This window comes from Anabas testudineus, chromosome 4 (genome assembly GCF_900324465.2).
Source record: "Anabas testudineus chromosome 4, fAnaTes1.2, whole genome shotgun sequence".
In the NCBI taxonomy this organism is placed as follows: Eukaryota; Metazoa; Chordata; class Actinopteri; order Anabantiformes; family Anabantidae; genus Anabas; species Anabas testudineus.
Window position 1 is genome coordinate 9,004,548 of NC_046613.1, and position 23,914 is coordinate 9,028,461.

At 37.3% G+C, this 23,914-nt stretch overlaps 3 protein-coding genes across 3 annotated transcripts; all 3 read left to right on the plus strand.

The window, feature by feature from the left end:
* Positions 1–517: 517 nt before the first annotated feature.
* LOC113152814 (granzyme E-like) lies at positions 518–1,462 on the plus strand. Its single transcript, XM_026346271.1, has 3 exons — positions 518–604; positions 782–941; positions 1,150–1,462. The coding sequence occupies exons 1-3, from the start codon at positions 547–549 to the stop codon at positions 1,349–1,351; spliced, it is 420 nt and encodes a 139-aa protein (XP_026202056.1). The 5' UTR covers positions 518–546; the 3' UTR covers positions 1,352–1,462.
* A 4,442-nt stretch (positions 1,463–5,904) lies between these two features.
* LOC113152815 (granzyme E-like) lies at positions 5,905–8,417 on the plus strand. The gene is made up of 5 exons (XM_026346272.1): positions 5,905–5,977; positions 6,566–6,725; positions 6,937–7,069; positions 7,256–7,483; positions 7,588–8,417. The coding sequence occupies exons 1-5, from the start codon at positions 5,920–5,922 to the stop codon at positions 7,897–7,899; spliced, it is 891 nt and encodes a 296-aa protein (XP_026202057.1). The 5' UTR covers positions 5,905–5,919; the 3' UTR covers positions 7,900–8,417.
* Positions 8,418–11,650: 3,233 nt separating this feature from the next.
* On the plus strand, positions 11,651–20,010 carry LOC113152817 (granzyme G-like). The gene is made up of 6 exons (XM_026346274.2): positions 11,651–11,742; positions 11,985–12,071; positions 18,738–18,810; positions 18,914–19,046; positions 19,170–19,391; positions 19,496–20,010. Exons 1-6 carry the CDS (start codon positions 11,685–11,687, stop codon positions 19,667–19,669), a joined length of 747 nt encoding a protein of 248 aa, XP_026202059.1. The 5' UTR covers positions 11,651–11,684; the 3' UTR covers positions 19,670–20,010.
* Positions 20,011–23,914: the final 3,904 nt, after the last annotated feature.

The following is a 23,914-nucleotide window of genomic DNA, read 5'->3' on the forward strand; positions in this document are numbered from 1 at the left end:
TCACAACATCACAAACAGTGACCAGTGAATCAGATGCGACGACTTTTCCCACACGAATAGAAATTAGTCGCAGACAGGACTGGGGAATGTTGCTGTCTTTACTTTCGGTGTTGCACTAGGAGCATTACAGTGACAGCTTTCCCTTAATAAGGTGCTTATTAAGCAGCTGAAATGTGAACACAGGCCAGTTAATGTACTACAAAGACTGTTAAGTAAAACTGCATTAGTAACCCAATGAGTAAAAACTAAATTACAGTCACACATTTCATGTACATGTGTCATAGGGATGTCATTTTTTAAATGTTATGGATGTAAACCACATGCACCATATGCACTTTATGCAGTCCTAAACTGTGAAAATCCAACTGTTGCTCTAAAGGTGACAGAGGTGTCCTACTTACGGACAGTATGTGGTTCAAAACCACATCTTTTGCATCTGCACAGACACTTCCTTCTCTCTCTAATACGAGGAGGTACTTAAAGAGTGAATCTGTCAGTGATGTGTTCCACTGCTCATCAGCAGCTCAGCTGAACTGAGATCTCACCATGTCTGTCTGCTGTAAACTGGTAACACTGACACTTGTGCTGATTCTCGGGGGTCAAGGTAAGTTAAGCAACATTTTATCTAATTTATACAGTACACTTGTATAAATAAAAGCTTTTTATTTTCACTGTTTTAGTATACATATCTGCACATTAATAGGATCATTTGGTGAGTTAGTCTTGGATTGTAGTATACTGGACAGTATTTCTGCTATACTGTACATATTTGTTTCCTCAGTTCATACAGGGACAATCTCTGGAGGCCACGAGGCTGTGCCACATAGCAGGCCATACATGGCACTTGTGCTGGGGCACAAGCAAAATGGTGAACCAAAGTACTGTGGAGGCTTCCTTCTGAATGAGGATTTTGTGATGACTACAGCCACCTGCCAAGAAAAGTCAGTCCAACACTCTTAACATCCAACTATTGAGCTCCCAATAATATTTATTCCAATCAAAAACACAAAAACTGCAAACACATCATGAATTGTGACACACATTCCAATATGTTAATCTATTAATTTCATTTTGTGAATACAGTGCTCAAAAACTAATCAATTTAATCCCAACTTATTCTCCACTGTACTGCGTTTTTTTCCCTTTCAGGTCCCACACTGTGATCCTGGGACTTCACGATATTCATAACAGTCCTGGAAACCAGACTATATCAGTGCAACAAGCGTTTCCACATAAAGACTACAATGCGACTAGTTATGAAAATGACATAATCCTTCTTAAGGTAAAAGAGTTTTTTACAGTTGATAGCAAACATTTGCTTTTGTCTATTTTTGTCACTTCCACTTTTTAAATAGCGTCTTCATTCATATCGCTGAACTTTTCATGAAATGTGAACACTGGACAAATCTAGATTGATAAATTAGCTCCAGATCTGTTTTTATTATTTCAGCTCAGGACATCAAACAATATATCGTTATGCTAAGATATTTCAATACCAAAGATGGATTACAAGGATCATGACATTTGTGGTGGAGTCATCAAACCCCAGGGTGAGTGGTTCAATTCCCAGTACCTCCAGGCTACCTGCTGAGGTGTCCTTGGACAAGACACCAAAACCCCATAGTAGCGCCGACATGTACTGTCTGGCAGCTGTTAAACCACAATCTCCCGAAGGGGATCAATAAAGTATTCATTATTAATATTATTAAAAGCTGTAAGACACATCACACAACAGTTTGAGTTCTCAGTGTTTTTGTTTATTTGTCCATCCAAACATTGCAGAGCTTAAGAACTGATGACTCAGGTACTAATATCACCACTGATTCTTTATCAACAAGATTTTTTTTGCTTTACACACATTTAAACTAAATATGCTTTACTTTGAAAATATCAAATGATGATAGTGTTGATTAGAGAAACATGTCTTGACCTTTTCTGTGACAACTACATTTTCTGTCAATTAATTTTAAGTTCAAATTATAATAAAACTCATGACATAAATTATATGTGAAGGAAATTTAAGTGCACATTATAAACTACATTAAAATGCAGTTTATATGAAATTATAGGAAATACAGTTTCATCCTGCTCTTAAATATGACATTATCTCATTTGACACGTTACTACTACTTTTATCTTATCTTTAACTAATTAAAATGAAAACAAAGGATTCTCTGAGTTTATTTGTTCAAATAATAAATTGTTCTCTCAGTACTTCTGTGTATTTTTCTTTTTTAATGTGAATCAACAACATTATTAACAAAAGACAACACTGCCTCCTTGTGAACAATGTGTGTTGATGCAGCAAGAAGAAGAATTTATACCTGAATCTCACTGAAGTATGAACTTGTTGTTCAACAGAACCTGTAATCACATTTTTAGCAGAATATACCAGAAAGACCAGTGCTTAAGGGCGAGCACTAAAAGTGTCTACCTTTGCTTTTTAATTATATAAATACATTTTGTTCCAAACGAAATGATTTGGAAATTGCTTAAGCATTTAACAATAACTTATTTCCCTTATTACAACTGCAAATGCAAGCAAAATGTTTTCCATAAACAGACAGCTCATTTATTGGAGTGTTACTTGATTTTCTAAGTATTACAGAATGGTATAGTAGACAGACAGATAGATAGATAGATAGATAGATAGATAGATAGATAGATAGATAGATAGATAGATAGATAGATAGATAGATAGATACATAGATAGATACATAGATACATAGATAGATCAGCTAAACTATATATCCAACACTTAGTAACATGAGCTAACATACAGATCTTATGAAAACATGCTGTTTAATTCAGTAATAAGCCCCCATAGAGCTGATATAATATATGTCTCAGTCAAAGGATTTGTCTCTTCTCAACCATGTTACTTGAGTAGAGGGTGATTTTAGCAATTTGTTGGATGTGGTTTTCCTACATATTATTATTACATATTATCATCAACTGTTCAAATACTTGTTGTTTAATATTGTGTTGAGTATTGTGGTTATTGTGACTGGATGATACATGCATACACACTGATATATGAACAAAACTGCACGCGGGAAATTAAGGATGTGCTCCTAGTCACATTTCAGACCCACAAGATGGTTCAGCATAAGAGATAAAAGCATGGCCTCATAGTGCTGGAAGAAAAAAAAGTAGCTGCTCATGCTCTGCAGACCTGCAGAGCAATTTTTATACAGTAGAAAGCTGTCTGACAAGCAGAAGCAAGATAAATCAACATAAGATCATATAGGGTCAAATTATAAGATCTAATCATCTAGAACAGATTTAGTCAGTGTGCTACGAACGATTGCCAGACAAGAAGCCACTTCTCCACGACAGACTCTAAAAAATTACTTCATCTAATGTGTGCAGCTCACATATACAGATAACTTCCTTACAGTGGCTGCACACATAAATAATATGAAGACAGTGGAAATTGAAACATTTAGCTAAGAAACCAAATGTCCTCAGATTCACAAGAGCACAACAAATACAATGCATGTTACTACTGAATAAGAACTGCACACTTAACTTCATGATTTACATATAATAGCTGTGTGTCGTCCAGCTTCATTAAAGTTATAGTAAAGAAGTGAGAGTAAAAACATGTTTGTTTCACCTCTCAATTAAAGATGATTTAATGATATGATCAAACCTGATGGATGTAGCAAGTTTTTAAATGCATTTGTAGGTTAAACCTCTGTCGCTTGAGAAGGGAAATTGTCGTCACAAACTGTGTAATCGTGTTAGTTTGATGCTAAAACTTTGAATTGACCATAAACAGGCAGCAACCAGTTGGAGTTGGGGCCACTTCTTAGTGGGACTATTAGTTTTGTTCTGTACTTAAAAAAAAAACTGATTCATTTTCATTACTGCTTTCAAATGTCACTGAGCTCTGTGATCATAAACTTGAATTGTGGTGCAAGATGAAGGTACGCAATGATATAATGCATCATCAGTCTTTTTTTCTTTTTTTGTTTGGCATAATGTAAAACAACTGTAGCAGAGGTTGAGCTACAGTGTTGGAATCCAGACGTGTCCCGTCCCTTCATGTGGACACCAAGTGCTTCTGTTTGGCAGCTTTCACCACCATCATACTGGGATATCGGAATCTGAATCCTGCAGGAAGAGCATATAAGAAATACATCTTTAGTAAAAAAAAAAAAAACAAAGTGTAAATGTATCTAGACTATAACGCAGTAAAAGAACTCATACAAGAGTTGTCTCACAAGCTGTTAATGTTAGAGCAGAATGAATTGTAACATGTTGCTTAATCTTAGATTTGATGTACTTTCTATTTGAAAAAAGAGATTGAGATGACTGAGGCTCACTAAACTTGACAGTAGTACGTAGATGATAGACACGACTACTACTATGAGAAAACACTTTTTAAAAAAAAGTTTGATGTGAGTCGAACATCAATTGTGGAAAAATATATTTAGTAACAGTAGAGATGTGTGTCAGCTAAAATCAGGTCAAATGTTCAAACATGGCTCAGGGGCCATAAAGCTCAGTTCCCATCTGTGATTTCAGTTAAACCTGCTGGTTTGATCTCTTTTGACTATTCTAGGTTTGTCTGATTCTCTGTCTGTTGGCTTTAGTTGTTGTGATTTTCCTTTCTTCTTAATAAACATGTAATTTGCTCTGGGATTGGTGTTTGTCATGGCTGTTAATGCTCTCTGTCTTTCCGTGTTGCTGTGTCCAATGGCTAAAGCAGCCAGTGCTCTCCGGTCCATGGCCACACAAAAGTGACAGGCTGATGGTAAAGCCCCTGTTCTACCTACAAGCTTCTCTCTGTATTATTTCCTGTATTTCCCATTACTGCCCTGGACTCCAGGAGCTCACATTATAAAAACCTGTTCACATCTGTCTTAAATCGATCAAACCTAATAAAATGATGGTAGTATTAGTATTTTAGTATGTAATCAACACATCTGTGCTACTGGGTAACATGGTGTACTTACTACAAATATTAGTGTTGCTTATCTCTTTACAATCTTTTCATCGCAGTGTTTGCGGCAAATTTATTTCACACTGAGTCAACAACCAAACTTTACTGTTTCTGTTACACCCTGAAAAGGGAGAAAATCAGGAAAGATGACGCACACGGACTTCACTCTATGGCGTCTTTATCCAGAATGAAGCTACCGCGGCGATACTCCCTCTACTGGATACTCAGGTATAACTAATTAATTACAATGTGAACTCACCCAGCCGATTCAGCAAATTCCCTGCTTTATCACAGACTACACTGCTATTTTCTATATAAGGAATTGCATTTCTGTCTGGAACATTAACACTGTTTATAATACATATTTAACATATTTCAACTATTTTAAAAGAAGACAAACTCCACAAATAAACTCTGCATCCTGTACACTATTCTCTCAAATCCAAACTTACTCAAACTTTGACAATACTGTCCTAAGCTTCATCATCTGTTACTCTATAATTTCCATCTACTACATTTCAACCCCTTCATTTCTCATTGGTTTGCTAAAATAGAGCCTATGACAAAGCAGTCAGTAGCTGAAATGTGAACACAGGCCAGATAATGTGCTACAAAGACTGTTAAGTAAAACTGCATTAGTTACCCAATAAATAAAGACCAAATTACAGCAACACATTTAATGTACATATGTCATTGTTTAAATGTTATGGATGTCAACCACATGCACCATATGCACTTTATTAGACACTGTCTCTTAAGACTTAAGTCCTACACTGTGAAAATCCAACTTTTGCTCTAAAAGTGACAGAGGTGTCTTACTTACGGACAGTTTGTGGTTCAAAACCACATCTTTTGCATCTGCACAAACACTTCCTTCTCTCTTTAATACGAGGAGGTACTTAAAGAGTGAATCTGTCAGTGATGTGTTCCACTGCTCTTCAGCAGCTCAGCTGAACTGAGATCTCACCATGTCTGTCCACTGTGAACTGGTAACACTGATACTTGTGCTGATTCTCGGGGGTCAAGGTAAGTTAAGCAACATTTTATCTAATTTTTACAGTACACTTGTATAAGTCCAGGATGTAACAGACTACATGTTAGAAATTCTCTGCACTTTAAGGGACACACAATACAGTCAAGTCAAGTCAAGTCAAGAAGCTTTATTTTCATTCCAACCACATATAGCTGAAGCAGTACATAGTGAAATGGGACAACGTTTCTCCAGAACCATGGTGCTACATAAAACGGCAACAAGACAACCATGGACCTGAGGACTGCTAAGTTGTCCTAGCAGAACACATAAAGTGCATCCTGTGCAACCTAGTGCAAACAGTGCAAGAACACAAAGAAAAACAGACAGACGTCTAAAGACAGTGCAAAGATAGAACACAAAACACAAAACAGCAGCGACCAATAGCAGAAATGAATACAATTTACATCTGAAAGATGGAAACATGACAAACATGACAGGGAAACATGACAGGGATGGATTTTTTTATTTTCACTGTTTTAGTATACATATCTGCACATTAATAGGATCGTTTGGTGAGTTAGTCTTGGATTGTAGTATACTGGACAGTATTTCTGCTATACTGTACATATTTGTTTCCTCAGTTCATACAGGGACAATCTATGGAGGCCATGAGGCTGTGCCACATAGCAGGCCATACATGGCGCTTGTGCAGGGGCACAAGCAAAATGGTGAACCAAAGTACTGTGGAGGCTTCCTTCTGAATGAGGATTTTGTGATGACTACAGCCCACTGCCAAGAAAAGTCAGTCCAACACTCTTAACATCCAACTATTGAGCTCCCAATAATATTTCTTATTCCAATCAAAAACACAGAAACTGCAAACACATCATGAATTGTGACACACATTCCGATATGTTAATCTATTAATTTCATTTTGTGAATACAGTGCTCAAAAACTAATCAGTTTAATCCCAACTTATTCTCCACTGTACTGCATTTTTTGCCATTTCAGGTCCCACACTGTGACCCTGGGACTTCACGATATTCATAACAGTCCTGAAAAACAGACTATATCAGTGCAACAAGCGTTTCCAAATAAAAACTACAATGCGACTAGTTATGAAAATGACATAATGCTTCTTAAGGTAAAAAGAGATCTTTACAGTTGATAGCAAACATTTGCTTTTGTCTATTTTTGTCATTTCCACTTTTTAAATAGCGTCTTCATTCATATCGCTGAACTTTTCATGAAACGTGAACACTGGACAAATCTAGATTGATATTTTTGCTGCAGATCTGTTTTTATAATTTCTGTTTCTTTGTTCCTCAAGTTGAGCACCAAGGCACAAATCAACAAGAATGTGAGACCCATTGCCCTCGCAGACCGGGATGATGGCAATCTACCAAAACGGTGTATAGTCTCTGGCTGGGGAAAGAGCAACATAAACACACATTATATGTCTCCCAAACTCATGGAGGTTAATGTAACACTCATTGACTATAAGTTGTGTACCATGGATAACTTCTACTGCTCTGAAGGAGAAACAGGACCAGCTGAGGTACAGACATTTCACATAAATAACATAATACAAACAAACATCTGTAACATTTATTCAGTGTTGGTGAAACAGTCGTCCCTGTATACTGTGTATGTAATTTCTAGGGAGACGCCGGTGGTCCGTTGGTCTGTGAAGATGGAAAGGCGTTTGGGGTGATGTCCTCCTCTCACAAATCACACTCAGGACATCCAAAAATGCATCGTTATGCTAAGATATTTAAACACCAAAGATGGATTACATCGATCATGACAGATGTGGTGGAGTCGTCTACGAACCTCGGGGTGAGTGGTTCGATTCCCAGTTCATCCGGGCTACTTGCTGAGGTGTCTTTGGACAAGACACCAAAACCCCATAGTAGCGCCGACTTATACTGTCTGGCAGTTGTTAAACCACAATCTCCCAAAGGGGATCAATAAAGTATTCATTATTAATATTATTAAAAGCTGTAAGACACATCACACAACAGTTTGAGTTCTCAGTGTTTTTGTTTATTTGTCCATCCAAACATTGCAGAGCTTAAGAACTGATGACTCAGGTACTAATATCACCACTAGTTCCTTATCAACAAGATTTTTTGTGCTTTACACACATTTAAACTAAATATGCTTTACTCTGAAAATATCAAATGATGATAGTGTTGATTAGAGAAACATGTCTTGACCTTTTTTGGTGCCAACTACATTTTCTGTCAATGAATTTTAAGTTCAAATTGTAATAAAACTCATGACACAAATTAGGTGTAAAGGAAATTTAAGTGCACATTCTAAACTACATTAAAGTACAGTTTCTATGAAATTATAGGAAATACAGTTTCATCCTGCTCTTAAATATGACATTATCTCATTTCGCATGTTACTACTACTTTTATCTTATTATTAACTAGATCAAATGAAAACAAAGGATTCTCTGAGTTTATTTGTTCAAATAATAAATTGTTCTCTCAGTACTTCTGTGTATTTTTCTTTTTTAATGTGAATCAACAACATTATAAACACAACACAACACTGCCTCCTTGTGAACAATGTGTGTTGATGCAGCAAGAAGAAGAATTTATAGCTGAATCTCACTGAAGTATGAACTTGTTGTTCAACAGAACCTGTAATCACATTTTTAGCAGAATATACCAGAAAGACCAGTGCTTCAGGGCGAGCACTAAAAGTGTCTACCTTTGCTTTTTAATTATACAAATACATTTAGTCCCAAACGAAATGATTTGGAAATTGCTTAAGCATTTAACAATAACTTATTTCCATTATTACAAGTGCAAATGCAGGCATAATGTTTTCCATAAGACTTGACAGCTCATTTATTGGAGTATTATGTTATTTTCTAATATTTCCTGTAACTGCAGACAATGCTTACACCATAAACTATATCACACTTGCACCAGTGTTAAATAAAATTACACTTAATTACATCTGACTGCATTATTAAATATACATTCAATATACATACTGTCCTCATATTTACACACACCTAACTAAAAGCCCAATTTCAACAAACTCCAAATGACCATATGCTAAGGCAACTACATATAAAAATACTATACTATAATGTGGATCTTTAACATGTTAATTATAAGACCTCATCCCAGCAGCACAAACTAGTTTCTAGTCACCATCAATCAGTCAGGGTTGCGTAATATTTATCAGATTTACTTAATGCAAGAAACATTACAGCAGCATCTATATCTTCCACTCACAACATCACAAACAGTGACTAGTGAATCAGATGCAAGGACATTTCCCAAACTAGGACTGAGGAATCTTGCTGTCTTTACTTTCGGTGTTGCACTAGGAGCATTACAGTGACAGCTTTCCCTTAATAAGGTGCTTATTACAGTTTTTCTCAGTCGCTTTAGTACAATTCTCAGATCAGAATTGAAGTTTGCAAATATGTGTGTGCATTTCTCAAAACAATTTGTACAAACAGCAAAACACTATGGATTTCTTGCAAAAGCCTGTAACTTGCTCAAAATCTTTAGTTCATCTCTCAAAACTAAGTCTTTATGTCATTGAACATGTCAGTGCCATCAGAATGTCAAGTCCTTGTGTCATTGTCTACGAACAAGACAGTCAAATTACTTAGTCAAGTTGTCAATATAACTGTGTACTTTAGAGGGAGGTTCTGATGTAAACTATGGCTAAAGTTTTGATGACAATTATTGTAAAATGTAGGTTACACCTTTTTGTTTGATTGCAAGAGATTGGACAAGATTCACATTTACACTTTTATTGTTTATACTGTAATTTGTTGACAGACCATGTCATACCAACATAGAAAAAACCCACTGCAAACAGTAACAAAAAAGAGAGGACAATATTCTGTACAACAGTACAGGCAGTGCAGTAGGATTTGGTTTGGTCTTCCTACACCTCTTGTCGTTCCTGTATGTTAGGCCACAAATTCTCATCCACATCACAGCAAATATCCTCTCTTGCAATGCAGCATGGAAAGAATCTTTTAGAGTGTGTTATCCAGCCTCTGCAGGCGTCTGCTGTGATGTCATCACACGCTGCATCCATGGCAGCCAGGAGGGTCATTTGTGTATGTGGCTGGCGATCATAAACTTTCCATCTCCATGCTGAGAAAAATTCCTCAATAGGGTTAAGGAATGGAGAGTAGGGTGAAATGAACTCCATCCGCATCCTGTTGTGGGCTGCAAACCATTGCCTGATGATGTTGGAGTGATGAAAACTCACATTGTCCCAAACTATCATATACGTTGGCAGGTGATCTCCACTCTGAACCCTCTCTTCTTCAGGGATGAGATCTCTGTAGAGAGTTTCTAGAAAGGTTATAAGATGTCCTGTGTTTTATGGACCTATTATGGGAATATGAGTAAGCACACCATTGTCACAGATGGCAGCACCCATGGTTATGTTCCCTGCCCCGTTGGCCTGGCACATCAACTGTAGCCCTGTGGCCAATGATATTTCGGCCACGCCTTCTGCATTTTGTTAGGTTGAAGCCAGGGCTCATCCATGTAGATGAAGCTGTGCGGCTGTTCACTTGCTTCCAGTTCCATCATACGCTATATACAGAAGACACAAAATGTGTTTTATGAATTACAAGAATTTTCATTTTCAATTCTCCCAACAATTGGATGCACCCTTCTACCAGCCTCAGCCATTGTGAGCCCATGGTTGACAACAAGGTCTACAAGTGTGGCTCTTATCTCATCAGGAACACGTACATGTCTTCGGCTTCTTCCTCGGTTTTGCCCCCTAACTCCTCCACCACGGAGCCTCACTCCTCTTCCTCTTCTTCTTCTCTCTGGCTGTTGACCCCGTCCAATTCCTTGTCCTTCCATTGTCAGACACAGAACATTGTGTTGTGCTTCAGCCATATACAGTATATACTTGCCCATTGATTGTCAATGAGATGCACCTTTGTTAGAGGAAGTCAAGTCACCAGAGAGCAATTTACCAATTCAGGACAGATTTAGAAAAAAACATATAATGGAGATGTATAGAAATATGTTTGTCACATTATGACAACTTGGTCAACCATTTCGCAGTTAATGACTTATACGATGAACTAATGACTAGGTGTTTTGAGGAGTAAGACTATTGCACAGTGAACTATATAATACATTTTGATCATGACATAAACAATTGATAATGTAGCAAAGATCAGAGAATTGTACATAATCATTTGCATGGATGTACCAAAGCAATTGCAACTTGTTCAAAGAAGTGAGAAACTGCTTATATGATGTGCACAAGTGACATCATGATGTGAAGATTGAACAAATAGTTTTGAGAATTTCATTCTGATCTGAGAATTGTACTAAAGCGACTGAGAAAAACTGTAAGCAGCTGAAATGTGAACACAGGCCAGTTAATGTACTACAAAGACTCTTGAGTAAAACTGCATTAGTAACCCAATGAGTAAAAACAAAATTACAGTAACACATTTCATGTACATGTGTCATAGGGATGTCATTTTTTAAATGTTATGGATGTAAACCACTTGCACCATATGCACTTTATGCAGTCCTAAACTGTGAAAATCCAACTGTTGCTCTAAAGGTGACAGAGGTGTCCTACTTACGGACAGTATGTGGTTCAAAACCACATCTTTTGCATCTGCACAAACACTTCCTTCTCTCTCTAATACGAGGAGGTACTTAAAGAGTGAATCTGTCAGTGATGTGTTCCAGTGCTCATCAGCAGCTCAGTTGGACGAAGATCTCACCATGTTTGTCCGCTGTAAACTGGTAACACTGATACTTGTGCTGATTCTCGGGGGTCAAGGTAAGTTAAGCAACATTTTATCTAATTTATACAGTACACTTGTATAAGTCCAGGGTGTAACAGACTACATGTTTGAACTTCTCTGCACTTTGAGGGACACACAATACACAGGGATGGATCTTTTTATTTTCACTGTTTTAGTATACATATCTGCACATTAATAGGATCGTTTGGTGAGTTAGTCTTGGATTGTAGTATACTGGACAGTATTTCTGCTATACTGTACATATTTGTTTCCTCAGTTCATACAGGGACAATCTATGGAGGCCACGAGGCTGTGCCACATAGCAGACCATACATGGTGCTTGTGCAGGGGCACAGGCAAAATGGTGAACCAAAGTACTGTATTCATTTTGTGAATACAGTGCTCAAAAAACAATCAATTTAATCCCAATTTATTCTCCACTGTACTGCATTTTTTGCCATTTCGGGTCCCACACTGTGAACAGTCCTGAAAACCAGACTATATCAATGCAACAAGCATTTCCACATAAAAACTACAAGGCGACTAGTTATGAAAATGACATAATGCTTCTTAAGGTAAAAAGAAATCTTTGCAAAGATGGATTACAAGGATCATGACATTTGTGGTAGAGTCGTCAAACACCAGGGTGAGTGGTTCAATTCCCAGTTCCTCCGGGCTACCTGCTGAGGTGTCCTCGGACAAGACAACAAAACTCCATAGCAGCGCCGACACGTACTGTCTGGCAGCTGTTAAAGCACAATCTCCCAAAGAGGATCACTAAAGTATTCATTATTAATATTATTATTAAAAGATGTAAGACACATCACACAACAGTTTGAGTTCTCAGTGTTTTTGTTTATTTGTCCATCCAAACATTAACTGATGACTCAGGTACTAATATCACCACTGATTCCTTATCAACAAGATTATTTTGCTTTACACACATTTAAACTAAATATGCTTTACTTTGAAAACATCAAATGATGATAGTGTTGATTAGAGAAACATGTCTTGACCTTTTTTGGTGCCAACTACATTTTCTGTCAATGAATTTTAAGTTCAAATTATAATAAAACTCATGACACAAATTAAGTCTGAAGGAAATTTAAGTGCACACAGTACAGTTTATATGAAATTATAGGAAATACAGTTTCATCCTGCTCTTAAATATGACATTATCTCATTTCGCATGTTACTACTTCTTTTATCTTATCTTTAACTAGATCAAATGAAAACAAAGGATTCTCTAAGTTTATTTGTTCAAATAATAAATTGTTCTCTCAGTACTTCTGTGTATTTTTCTTTTTTACAAAACAACAACAACATTTTTTTTTTTACAAAAGACAACACTGCCTCCTTGTGAACAATGTGTGTTGATGCAGCAACAAACTCCAAATGACCATATGCTAAGGCAACGACATACAAAAATATTATACTATAATTGTGAATCTTTGACATGTTATTATTAGGACCTCATCCCAGCAGCACAAACTAGTTTCTGGTCACCATGAACTATCAGGACATTTATCAGATTTACTTAATCCAAGAAACATTACAGCAGCATCTTTATCTTCCTCTCACAACATTACAAACAATGACCAGTGAATCAGATGCGACGACGTTTCCCACACCAATAGAAATAAGTCGCGGACAGGACTGGGGAATGTTGCTACCTTTACTTTCGGTGTTGCACTAGGAGCGTTACAGTGACAGTTTTCGCTTAATACGATGCTTAGAGAAGAGTTTCCTTCCAGTCTAAGATCTGTTCAAACCAATACAAAATGGGGGCCACTGAAACTGACACATGTGTATATCATAAATAAAACAGATGAAGTCAAAGCAGCAGCAGGAATATTGAGAAATATGTCCGTCAGAGAAGACCACGTGACCTGTGTTTTTAAGGTAATTATGTCAAGACAGTTACTAAACCTAAACTTGACCAGTTACTATTTGTGCAGCAGCACTGGGACACACAGAATAAAAGGCATGTGAGGTTGTGCCCTACACTTTAAATTAAAGCCATTATAAATTAGCAACATCAAAAGCAACACTGCCTTCTTGTGAACAAGATGTATTGATGCATCAAGAAGAGGTTCATTATTTACTCACTGAATTCAGAGCTAAACTCTCTCTCATTTATGAGCTGTTTAGGAAATTATGCAGCATACATGTAGCATGGTAATTATAACCTTCACCACACTGACTGCAGTATTACAGAAAGTCATACTAGATCGATGTCCAGGATGTGAAGTGTCCTTAATAGTGTCCTTTTTTGAGGCAATGGGAACTCGTTGGCTGCCCTCTCCTTACTTCTAGTGCATGGAGGGGGCAGCCAACAATTTTCTGGGCCGTTTTAATGACCCTCTGGAGTTCTTTCCTCTGAGCCACTGTGAAGCTGCTGTACCAAACACATATACAATGTGAGGATGTTCTCAATGGAGCACCGATAAAAAGACCCCAGCAGTCTCTGTGAGATGTCATTCTTTCTGAGCATCAGTAAAAAACTGTCTCTGCTGGGTCTTTTTAAGTCCAGAGGTGTCCATGCCCCCAGGTCAGTTCCTCTGAACAGGTAGGAACTGACCTAGATGAACAGGGTAAAGGCAAAAAAGTTGCCTCCTTCTGTCTCCACCACTGTGGTGTCATTTGACCATGGAGTTACTGTAATGGGCGGGGGTGCAGTTTGTCTAAAGAAGGACTGAGCTGCGGCAGCACTGTGCGCCGCTATGGTTTCCCCATGTGTTACCTTACCTTAATATTCTGGCCTCAGATACTGACACAGATAATAAACTGAGAGGCTCCGTATCTAAACTTTAGATTGATCCCTCTCCTTTTGCAGTGATGATACAATGAATCAGCAGGGCAGTGGTCTAGGAAAGAGTGCAACACACAAATTATTCATCAACGTTTGTCAGAAATAGAGACTTGAAGATTTAGCATTTTGAATGTGAATCCATCACTGTGCCTGGAAGTGTGCTTGCTGGGAGATGATTTCACAGTAATACTGTTAAATGCATTGCACATACTGTGTATAATACTTTTCAGTGTTGCCGTTCAATGTATCTTTTTTCATGTTTACACACCTAATAAGTTATCACAATAAAAAGGAGACATTTCTAAAAAGTTAAAGATACCTTTACATTCAGTAAAATCCAGACTAGACTCTCTCAGAAAAAGAAGAGGTTAACAAGAGGTGATATGCCGTACCACTATTGCGCAACACAGCCAGAGGAAATGGCTTATGATATAAATCTATACTTCCTGTTATTTAAAATCAAGATTAACAGTCCAAAAACAGTGCAAGCGGACGTGACTAAGTAAAACCAACATACACAAGATATAGAGTAAACTCTTATCATAGTCTGCATTACAAAAAATATAAATGTATGCATGTCACATACATATTTCTGTGTGAATACTGTAATGACACTACGACTACAAAAACAAAAAGTCTAAATAGTTTTAATAAAAAAGAACCCACTGCATATGTTGAAGTTTTAAAAACACATTGTATTACGGTCTTAAAGAAGACTTTGATTGACAGTGACATGATGATTAAACAGTTCCTCTTTGAGCTACAGAAACAATAACTTCCACTATAGCACATGTGAGTGTGTGTGTGTGTGTAATTATGCACATGCTTGTGTATAGACTTTAGATGTTTGGAAATGTAAATTGTGAATTTAGTCTCTTGTACCACTGTAACTGTGAAAACCTCACTGAAAGGTTTGCATCAATAGAGAAGTCAAGTAGTACAGACATTTCTCCACGCAGTTACAATAGTACCAACAAGGCATTTTCACTCAACATTATTACTCTGGTTGTCAACATGGACTATTATCATTAGCATAAGCTAACGCCAATGAAAACACTGCTGGTTGACAACTCTTCAGCTGCCGTTTGAATATTTATATTATGAGTAATTGTCCCAGTGAAAAAGTCATTTTCCTCAGTTTTTTCTCAGTATACATTCTCAGCCCACAAACTCTCTTGTTGTTCTGTTGCAACACATGTTGGTGAATCTGTTAACCACACCAGTGTCGCTTGTGAACACTTTTATGCAACTTACATTTTATCGTGATGCTCATCAGTTGTGGACTGAAGTTGAATCCTGCTTATAAGCAGTAATTAAGAGAGTACCTGCAAGTTTCAAACACAGCATTCACACGGTGGCGTTAAGATAAGCAATGCTTGTTGCGTAACATACACCTTCTCCTCTTTTCAAGGAACAAACCGTCTCGCCATTTCTCACTTCCCATCTGAGCCCACCATTCGGCCTCAGTAGTTTCTTAGTATCCTTATGTTTTTTTTTTTTTTTACCCTGCTCAGTTATTCCCTTGTTCTTTTCTGCAGCCACTCTGTTGTCATGTTCCTCATGACAAATGGTCTTTGTTTCATTCATTCATAATTTAGCTCCTAGTCTCATGTTTATGTCAAGTGATTTGGTTTCTAGTTGTTGGTCCACATGGTCAGAAGATGTGTTCAACTCTTGTCACTCTAGCTCTTTGCTTTATTTCTAATATTTACCTGTGATCTTCAGTTTATAATAAAATAATAAATTTATTTATAGAGCACTTTTCTAAACATATGTTACAAAGTGCTTCACAAGACAGACAAGAAACACATGTAGCCCAACAAGATCAACTTGAGCAAGCACTAGGCAAACGGTGGAGAGGAAAAACTCCCCCTAGGGGAAGAAACCTCCAGCAGAACCAGGCTCAAGTTAAACGGCCATCTGCCTCGACCGGTTGGGGAGCAGGAAACAGCTATACAAACAAAACAATAATACAAACAACTACCACATCGGTCCTTGGGGAGACCAGTTCCAACGTAAAGACATTTTAATCTAATGGAGAGTCTTCCGAAGGACAGATTTGTTTTAGCTTACAGAAGATCGCAAAAGGCTCGCCGGTAGAGGTATGTTTTAAGGAGAGTTTAAAAAGATGTTACTGAGTCAGCTGATCTTATATGCTCGGGTAAGCTGTTCCAGAGTTTAGGGGCTCTAACTGAAAAGGCTCTGTCACCTCTAGTAGTCATTCTGACATTGGGGACATACAGAAGATTTCTACCAGAGGATCTCAGGCTACGTGCAGGCTCATAAGGCTTTAAAAGCTGGGATAAATAGCTGGGGGAAAGGCCATGCAGAGCTTTAAAAGTTATTAATAAAATCTTAAAATCAATCCTAAAACATACTGGCAGCCAGTGTAAGGAAGCTAATACAGGAGTGATGTGATCGTATTTTCTTTTTCTAGTTAAGAGTCTTGAATGTTTAGCCTTATATTACCCCCATACTGTGTTTTGTCACAGTAAAGTCTGTTTTTTTTTTACCTCACCACATCTCTGCTCTTCTGTGTACTTGGGTCGGCCATTTTGTGAAATTCATGACACTGTGAAGGTGTAGATAACTGAGCAAAATAGTAATGCTTTAGATTACAGCCTCCCGCAGCCTCCAACTATGTGGTGTTCTTAGCGTGGCCCATACCCCCTACCCCTGCACTCCCATTTCCAAGACACACTGTTGTGGAAAACTTATGTTTTAGACAGGAAATAAAACATGAAAATGATAACACAACATGTATTACATGTAGCAATGTGCAATAGGTTTTTTTTGGCTTTCCATGTTTCAAGACATTCATAACAAAAGAATATTACTGCTACGATTTCTGTGTAATTACTAAATAAATAAATACATATTTGTATGTATAAGGTACAGCAGGCTTTGCATTGAAGTGGACCTTGTTACCAAATTGTTCCATTTATTATACATTGTTGGTTAATCACTACAGACAATTCTTCTGGCTGCTATTTGAATGTCAGCCCAGGACGACCACACATGATTCAAAAAATAATATTGAACGAGTGGCTAAGATGTTGCATGCCCAAGTTTCACATGACACAGTCTTAATATACAGTAGAAAGGAAATGTATTGCAAGGCCTTGTAATTGCAGGTTCTGGGGCATCTTCCTAAATAAGTTTCAAAATATCAACTTTGGTTCATTCATTCTTTTCTTTCCTCAGGTCAATGTAGAGCCATGATCTCTGCAACATCTGCAGCAGTATTAGATGTAGTAGTAAATGTCTTCTCTCTGGTTCTCTCTGCTGTAAATTGATGGTACATGTCATCATAATTAAAGTTAGTTTGGGCTTTTGCAGCAGTGCCAGTCAGAAATGTGAACGTCTTCCTCATAGACGTCTTCGTCAAAGCACATGTTATACATTTCTTATGCTTTGAGATTTCATAATGACGAGCAGCACCTGTGAGAGCTGTTATCATGCTAAGATCTGACACAGTCAGCAGATATTTGCGGTGGCATAGTAATGCCAGCTGGCAAAATGCTGCCAGTTTCACAATTGAACAATAATTGAGTGGATAGAGAATTTATGTTAGTTTGGCTCCTTGCTTAAACAAAAATACATTGTTATTAATATTTTAATATTATCTTACTACACAATGTGTGTTTATAAAAGCAGAGAATGCTGATTGATCTTCTCCATACTTCAGAATGCTAATGACTTTTTATTACATAGCATTTCGTAAGTCCTATTTTTATATATTGTATTTTAGCGTTATTATCTAAATAATAAATTTTTAATATGAAGATACAACTTCTACTCTAAGGATGACTGTGGTTCCTAACCACATATTTTGCATAAACAAATGAACTTCCTTCTCTCTCTGATACGAGGAAGCATTTAAAGACTGAAACTCTCAGATGTTCCACTGCTCTTCAGCAGCTGAGCTTCACTGAGATCTCACCATGTCTGTCCACTCTAAACTGGTAACACTGATACTTGCTCTGACTCTTGATGGTCAAGGTAAGTTTAGGTTTTATGTTTTTTTTAAACACAATGTATACTATATCATGTTCTATTTAATATTTCTATATCGTGTATTTACATTGATACACGTTGATTGTTTATATTTATTTAATTTTATTTCTCCAGTTCATACAGGGAGAATCTATGGAGGCCACGAGGCTGTCCCACATAGCAGGCCATACATGGCGCATGTGCAGGGGCACAGGCAGGAAGGTAAAGGACAGACCTGTGGAGGCTTCCTTCTGAATGAGGATTTTGTGATGACTGCAGCCCACTGCCAAGAAAAGTCAGTACAACACTCTTAACATCCACCTATTTTAACTCCTGGGCTCCCTCTATAGATTTAACTTGTCATTATTTTTCAAAATAACTTAATTTTGTAATTTCAGGGCCGACACTGTCTTATTAGGACTTCACAATGTCCATAACCATACAAATGTACAGAATATATCAGTGGAACAAGCATTTCCACATAAAGACTTCAACACAAATGATTACACAAATGACATAATGCTTCTTAAGGTAAAAGATACATAAATTATGTTTAACATCCAAAAATTATTTCAAACTTTCTTATTTCATGTCGTGACAAACAGTCCCACTGTTGTTCATGTAGATGATTTTCATCTCCCTTTATTCCTCAAGTTGAGCTCCAAGGCACAGATCAACAAAAATGTGAAATCCATCCCACTTGCAGACAAAAGTGATGACTCTCTACCAAAATCATGCACCGTCTGTGGCTGGGGAAGGACCAGCAAAGACACATGTCATATGTCTCCCATACTTATGGAAGTTAATGTAACACTTACTGAAGAGCCGTGTAAGGACCATTCGTATTGCTCTAAGGGAGAAAAAGGACCAAGACAGGTACAGACATTTATGTATCACAGTGGAAAAACTAACTTTGATCAGGTGCCACACTTATTTGTTGAAGTTAACACAGTCACTGGATATTGTTTATGTACTTTCAGGGTGACTCTGGTGGTCCGTTGGTGTGTGAAGATGGAAAGGTTTTTGGTGTGGTGTCCACTGAAAGCAAACCAGACTCAGATGACAAGAAAGTATACGCTTACACTAAAATACCTGACTATGTGGAATGGATCGAATCAGTCATTAAAAAAGCAACAATGCTCAAATTCATGTAAGATGTGACTGTTAGGATCACTGTCTTTGGCGCTTTCTTCTATATTATTTAGTTTTGTATGTAATTGCGGTGTCTGCTGCGGTGGGCGTGTTACATTTCCTTCTAAGAAACCAGATCATGCAAATTTCTAATAAAAATAAATCGTGCGGTTTCTCAAGACACACCACTATCAGTACTATCAGACTCAGTGCTGTTGAATACGTTCTGTATCAACTAACAGTGAACTCTTTATGCAGCTCATACATTATATCCATTAGTGCTTTTGGCATCTGTGCATTTGTGCTGACTATATATTAAATGTACTGAGAACACATCTATAACCAATAAACTGTTTTAAAAGACGGTTGCTCTCTTGTTCTCTGTGCACTTTTCATTACGAACGTGAATTAAATCAGCACAAAAGACAACAGTGCCATCTTGTGAGTAGAGTAGGATTGATGTAATAGAAGGCGGTTTATTGTTCAGTTGTGGAATTCAGTGCTGAAACTCTTCTCTTACTCTTACTCTTACTTCTAAACTCAATCAAGCTTTTGTGAGCTTGATTGAGTTTCTGTGAGGCCAGCTCTCAGGGAAGCACAGTTTAATTATTAAACAAAACAACAGCCCTCTATTTTGTTTAAGCATTAGTAAATAACCAAACCAGACTCATATTAACTCATATGACAGAGAGTATTTTATTATTTATATAAAAATATAACTGAATATTCACATGGTCCACACAGAAATGGAGATTTTTACAAAAAGTACACTTCAACCCTCATCCAGGTTGTCACTGACGCTCATACCTGTTACACTTTTTGTTGGCTAACCACTGACATACTCAGTAGCATTGTGCCTTGAGACCAGTGGAATAAAAAGCATCTGTGATTTGATCAGCTTGCACATAGCACCATCCTCAGGTGATTTCCACGTGTTGCATGGCTAAGATCACGACTGCAATAAAAAATAAATCTGTTCAATATACATCTGAATAACATACAGTACATATGGAGTATATTTGATATATTTTTTTTATATTTTTCAAAGAATTCAGAAATTTGATGAATTTAAAAGTTTACACATGTAGATGAAGAAGCAAATTGTGCCAACTTCACTCAAGGATGTAGCTCATCTATTGGCCACTAGGTGCTGGCTTTACTGCTTTGTGTTGTGAAATATTCATTAGGCCTACTGCTGGGTAGGGGTCAGACCACAGGCAAACACAGTGTATATTTATTATGCCAGAGCTGTCAACAGGCTGTTGCAGTGGGAGAATATTTGCTGTATACACAAAGATACAGTATGTGTTTTTTAATGACCAACTTATCTTTCTCATGCTTTTTACTCGGGAGTGCCTTATGTAGAACCGTTGCAGTAGTAGTATTGTCTTAACCTGATGCTACAGGTCCTGTGAATGTTATCAGTGACTTTTACATCCTCATCTAAGCCTCATCAGTGTTTGCTATTCTTGGTCAGTTTGGTGGGGAAAAGCAATTAAAACATATTCAATGCAAAAAAAGAAAAAAAAAGAAGTTGTTTTAATTTCAAACAAAAGTTTAAAGCTTAATGTTTCATGCTCATAATGCTGCTGTAACTAAATGTTCTCAACATTGGAGTGAGATAGAGTTATGCTCATTGACAACATAAGCATGCTTCTTACTCCATCAAGGGGGAGCTCTTGTACCACAACATAAAATGAACACTGCAAAAATACAAAATCTACTTTATTTTAATGGGTAGATGGACACACTGCATTGAAGTGGATACCACACATTTACTGTAACACACTAATAAATGAAGGTAAGAGCTTTTAGAGTTTTCATACACAGGCATGATGAAGACTTTTCATATTTCAGTATAGCTGCACATTTGCTGTGGAAACATAACCTGCTTTAGCTGCATCACTGTGAAACTCAACATAGCTCTCAACTCTGTAATGTATCCCCCTCAGAAATGAAAAAAAAAAAGGTTTATTAAAATAATGGAAGGTTTTCCAAATATATTTTTAATACCAAAATACAAACTACTAAAGTAATATCAGGCAAATATCAATTCAATTTTATTTGTATAGCGCAGAAATCATCTCAAGGCACAGTGTAAGGTTTAAGACCTTACAGAGTATAATTGTATAAAACATGATATAGAAAACCCAACAATCCCATTTGAGCAAGCTTTGGGCAACAGTGGAAAGGGAAAACTCCCTTTAGAGAAAGAAACCAAACATACCCAGTCAGCCAAACCTGCCTGGACCTATGTGAAAATTACTTTTTCACTTAGGTACATTCTTTCATGATTAGTGAATTAGTGAATGAGTTGTTTCATACTGTGTTTGAAAAATGCGTCTCTAGGTCCCTCAAATTGGGGACGTTTGGGTCTAAGAGGCTAATGTCTTGGCCTAACATGATAGGCCTAGTCAAAATATTGCTGTGACCTGCTACAGTATCATTGGAGCCTTAAGTTTGACTCATTGTAATATTGAAACATCTGTCCTGAAAAAGCTATTTGATGTAATGCTGACATCATGCTGACAACTATTTTAGAAATCAAAGAGTTCTCCCAGTCTTGATAGTTTTATGTCATAGCTGAGCTGTTAGAACTGAATTTGAAGAAGGTTGTGAAAATTAATTCCTGAATACAGCAGAGAAAAATGGGCTACTATTGTCTTTTTGTTCTTACTTGAGTAAACCCCTTTATTTTTACATTTTGACATTTTGTCTTATTGTAGCAGCAAAAGCTTAGTTTGGACTAATATTGTTAGACATGTCTTTGTTTCTAGTAAGCTAAAGGCAACACAATAGTCCATGGAAATGGCTGAAAAAAGCAAGTCATTGCTGTAATGTTGTTTGTTCCACCTGTGCTTATCCTGCTGTGACATGTCCAGGGAAGTGTTTGGAAAAAGGCCTGAAGGCAGGAGCAGGGTAGAGTGTAACAAAGTACATTCAAAGGGTTACACAAAGGGGTTGGTTATGCATGTCTTGTAATGTATTTGTTAAATGCTAGACCTGCAAGAAGCATGCAATGAGTTCACATTTTCTGTCCAGTTGTATACAGTAGTGTTTGCACCTATGCAACGTTTGGGGTCAGCATGTGAATGCATCTTCAGTGCCATGGAAAGGTTGTAGATCATTTATTGTTTACTTTAAATACAACTGCAGGCTACTGAGCGGAAATGCAATCGGTCGTGCTTGCAGTAAGATGTTCTGAAACTTGATCCTGGACTGTCTCTAAAAACGAATGTGCTTTGTGTAGGCAATTAAGATTAGAAAGCTAAGACCACACTCGGGTTAAAAATAGAAGTAGATAGTGCTGCAGTAAGCACTCTAACTTCTGAACTACCCATTTTCTACCTCAGCACCTCCTACACACTAACGCACCTCACGACTTCCTGTGCAACACCACAGTTTTCCATTGTGGTTGATTCAGGCCCATCGAGCAGTTGAGAACTTCAGTTTGGTGAGAACATGCTGAGATATTTAAAGAGGCTTTACAGAAAAACTTTGCATATACTAAGAAATAAAAAATGATGTGTTTATTTTTTTGTGGTTCACATAAAAGATTAAATAGGTTTCGAAACAATGATCACTCAATTAGCATGATGAACCAAAAAAAAAAGATACATCAATAAGGTCATTAACCAGTCGGTTGCAGAACTATGATGCTGCTTGTGGCATTATTTCTTTTCAAAGTGCTCCATTCAATATATGTTTATTTTCTATTTTTGCCATGTCATTAATGTTATTTTAATTTTGATGACAGAAGGTGGCACTCTAAGCAAACCTATTGCGAGCTACCTCATGCAGCTTGGAGTCTGGATCCAGTACCTCCTATGAGAGGTTCATTGACTGCAGTCTACGAGTGCTGTGTCCTGCTCTTGACTCTCTGTTCGATGTTGATTGCTATTCTGGAGCAGCAGCTTTGCAGCGGCTTGGTGTTTTGATGCTTCCGTGATCGATTTTGACTTTGCTGTCTGTTTTGTTTATCTCATATGGTGATTTATTTGTGATTGTTTATTTACTGGATAACACAAATCGATGCTCATTTGAATACCAGCGCATATATTCCAAAGAAAGCAATAGTTATGTACGCGAGGGGAATGCATGTGTGATGTGTTTTTACATTCCTTCTGTTGTCAGTGTTATGAGGCTCACACATATGTGGTTACAGAGTCCTGAACTGAAAGACGATGATGCAAATGCTGCCTGTGTGCCTTTAAGAGGCAAGATCACATTGTTATTCTGGGTTTGTCCACAAGCTGACTGTGGAGGTG

What these genes read in the sequence shown, in the direction of transcription:
- LOC113152814 (XM_026346271.1), top strand. Translation starts at nt 547, where the DNA reads ATGTCTGTCTGCTGTAAACTGGTAACACTGACACTTGTGCTGATTCTC. An exon ending in GCTGATTCTCGGGGGTCAAG is followed by an intron (nt 605 to 781) that starts GTAAGTTAAGCA and finishes TTGTTTCCTCAG; the next exon opens with TTCATACAGGGACAATCTCT. An exon ending in ACAGCCACCTGCCAAGAAAA is followed by an intron (nt 942 to 1,149) that starts GTCAGTCCAACA and finishes TTTCCCTTTCAG; the next exon opens with GTCCCACACTGTGATCCTGG.
- LOC113152815 (XM_026346272.1), top strand. Translation starts at nt 5,920, where the DNA reads ATGTCTGTCCACTGTGAACTGGTAACACTGATACTTGTGCTGATTCTC. An exon ending in GCTGATTCTCGGGGGTCAAG is followed by an intron (nt 5,978 to 6,565) that starts GTAAGTTAAGCA and finishes TTGTTTCCTCAG; the next exon opens with TTCATACAGGGACAATCTAT. An exon ending in GAGAAACAGGACCAGCTGAG is followed by an intron (nt 7,484 to 7,587) that starts GTACAGACATTT and finishes TGTAATTTCTAG; the next exon opens with GGAGACGCCGGTGGTCCGTT.
- LOC113152817 (XM_026346274.2), top strand. Translation starts at nt 11,685, where the DNA reads ATGTTTGTCCGCTGTAAACTGGTAACACTGATACTTGTGCTGATTCTC. An exon ending in GCAGGGGCACAGGCAAAATG is followed by an intron (nt 12,072 to 18,737) that starts GTGAACCAAAGT and finishes ACAGGCAGGAAG; the next exon opens with GTAAAGGACAGACCTGTGGA. An exon ending in GCAGCCCACTGCCAAGAAAA is followed by an intron (nt 18,811 to 18,913) that starts GTCAGTACAACA and finishes TTGTAATTTCAG; the next exon opens with GGCCGACACTGTCTTATTAG.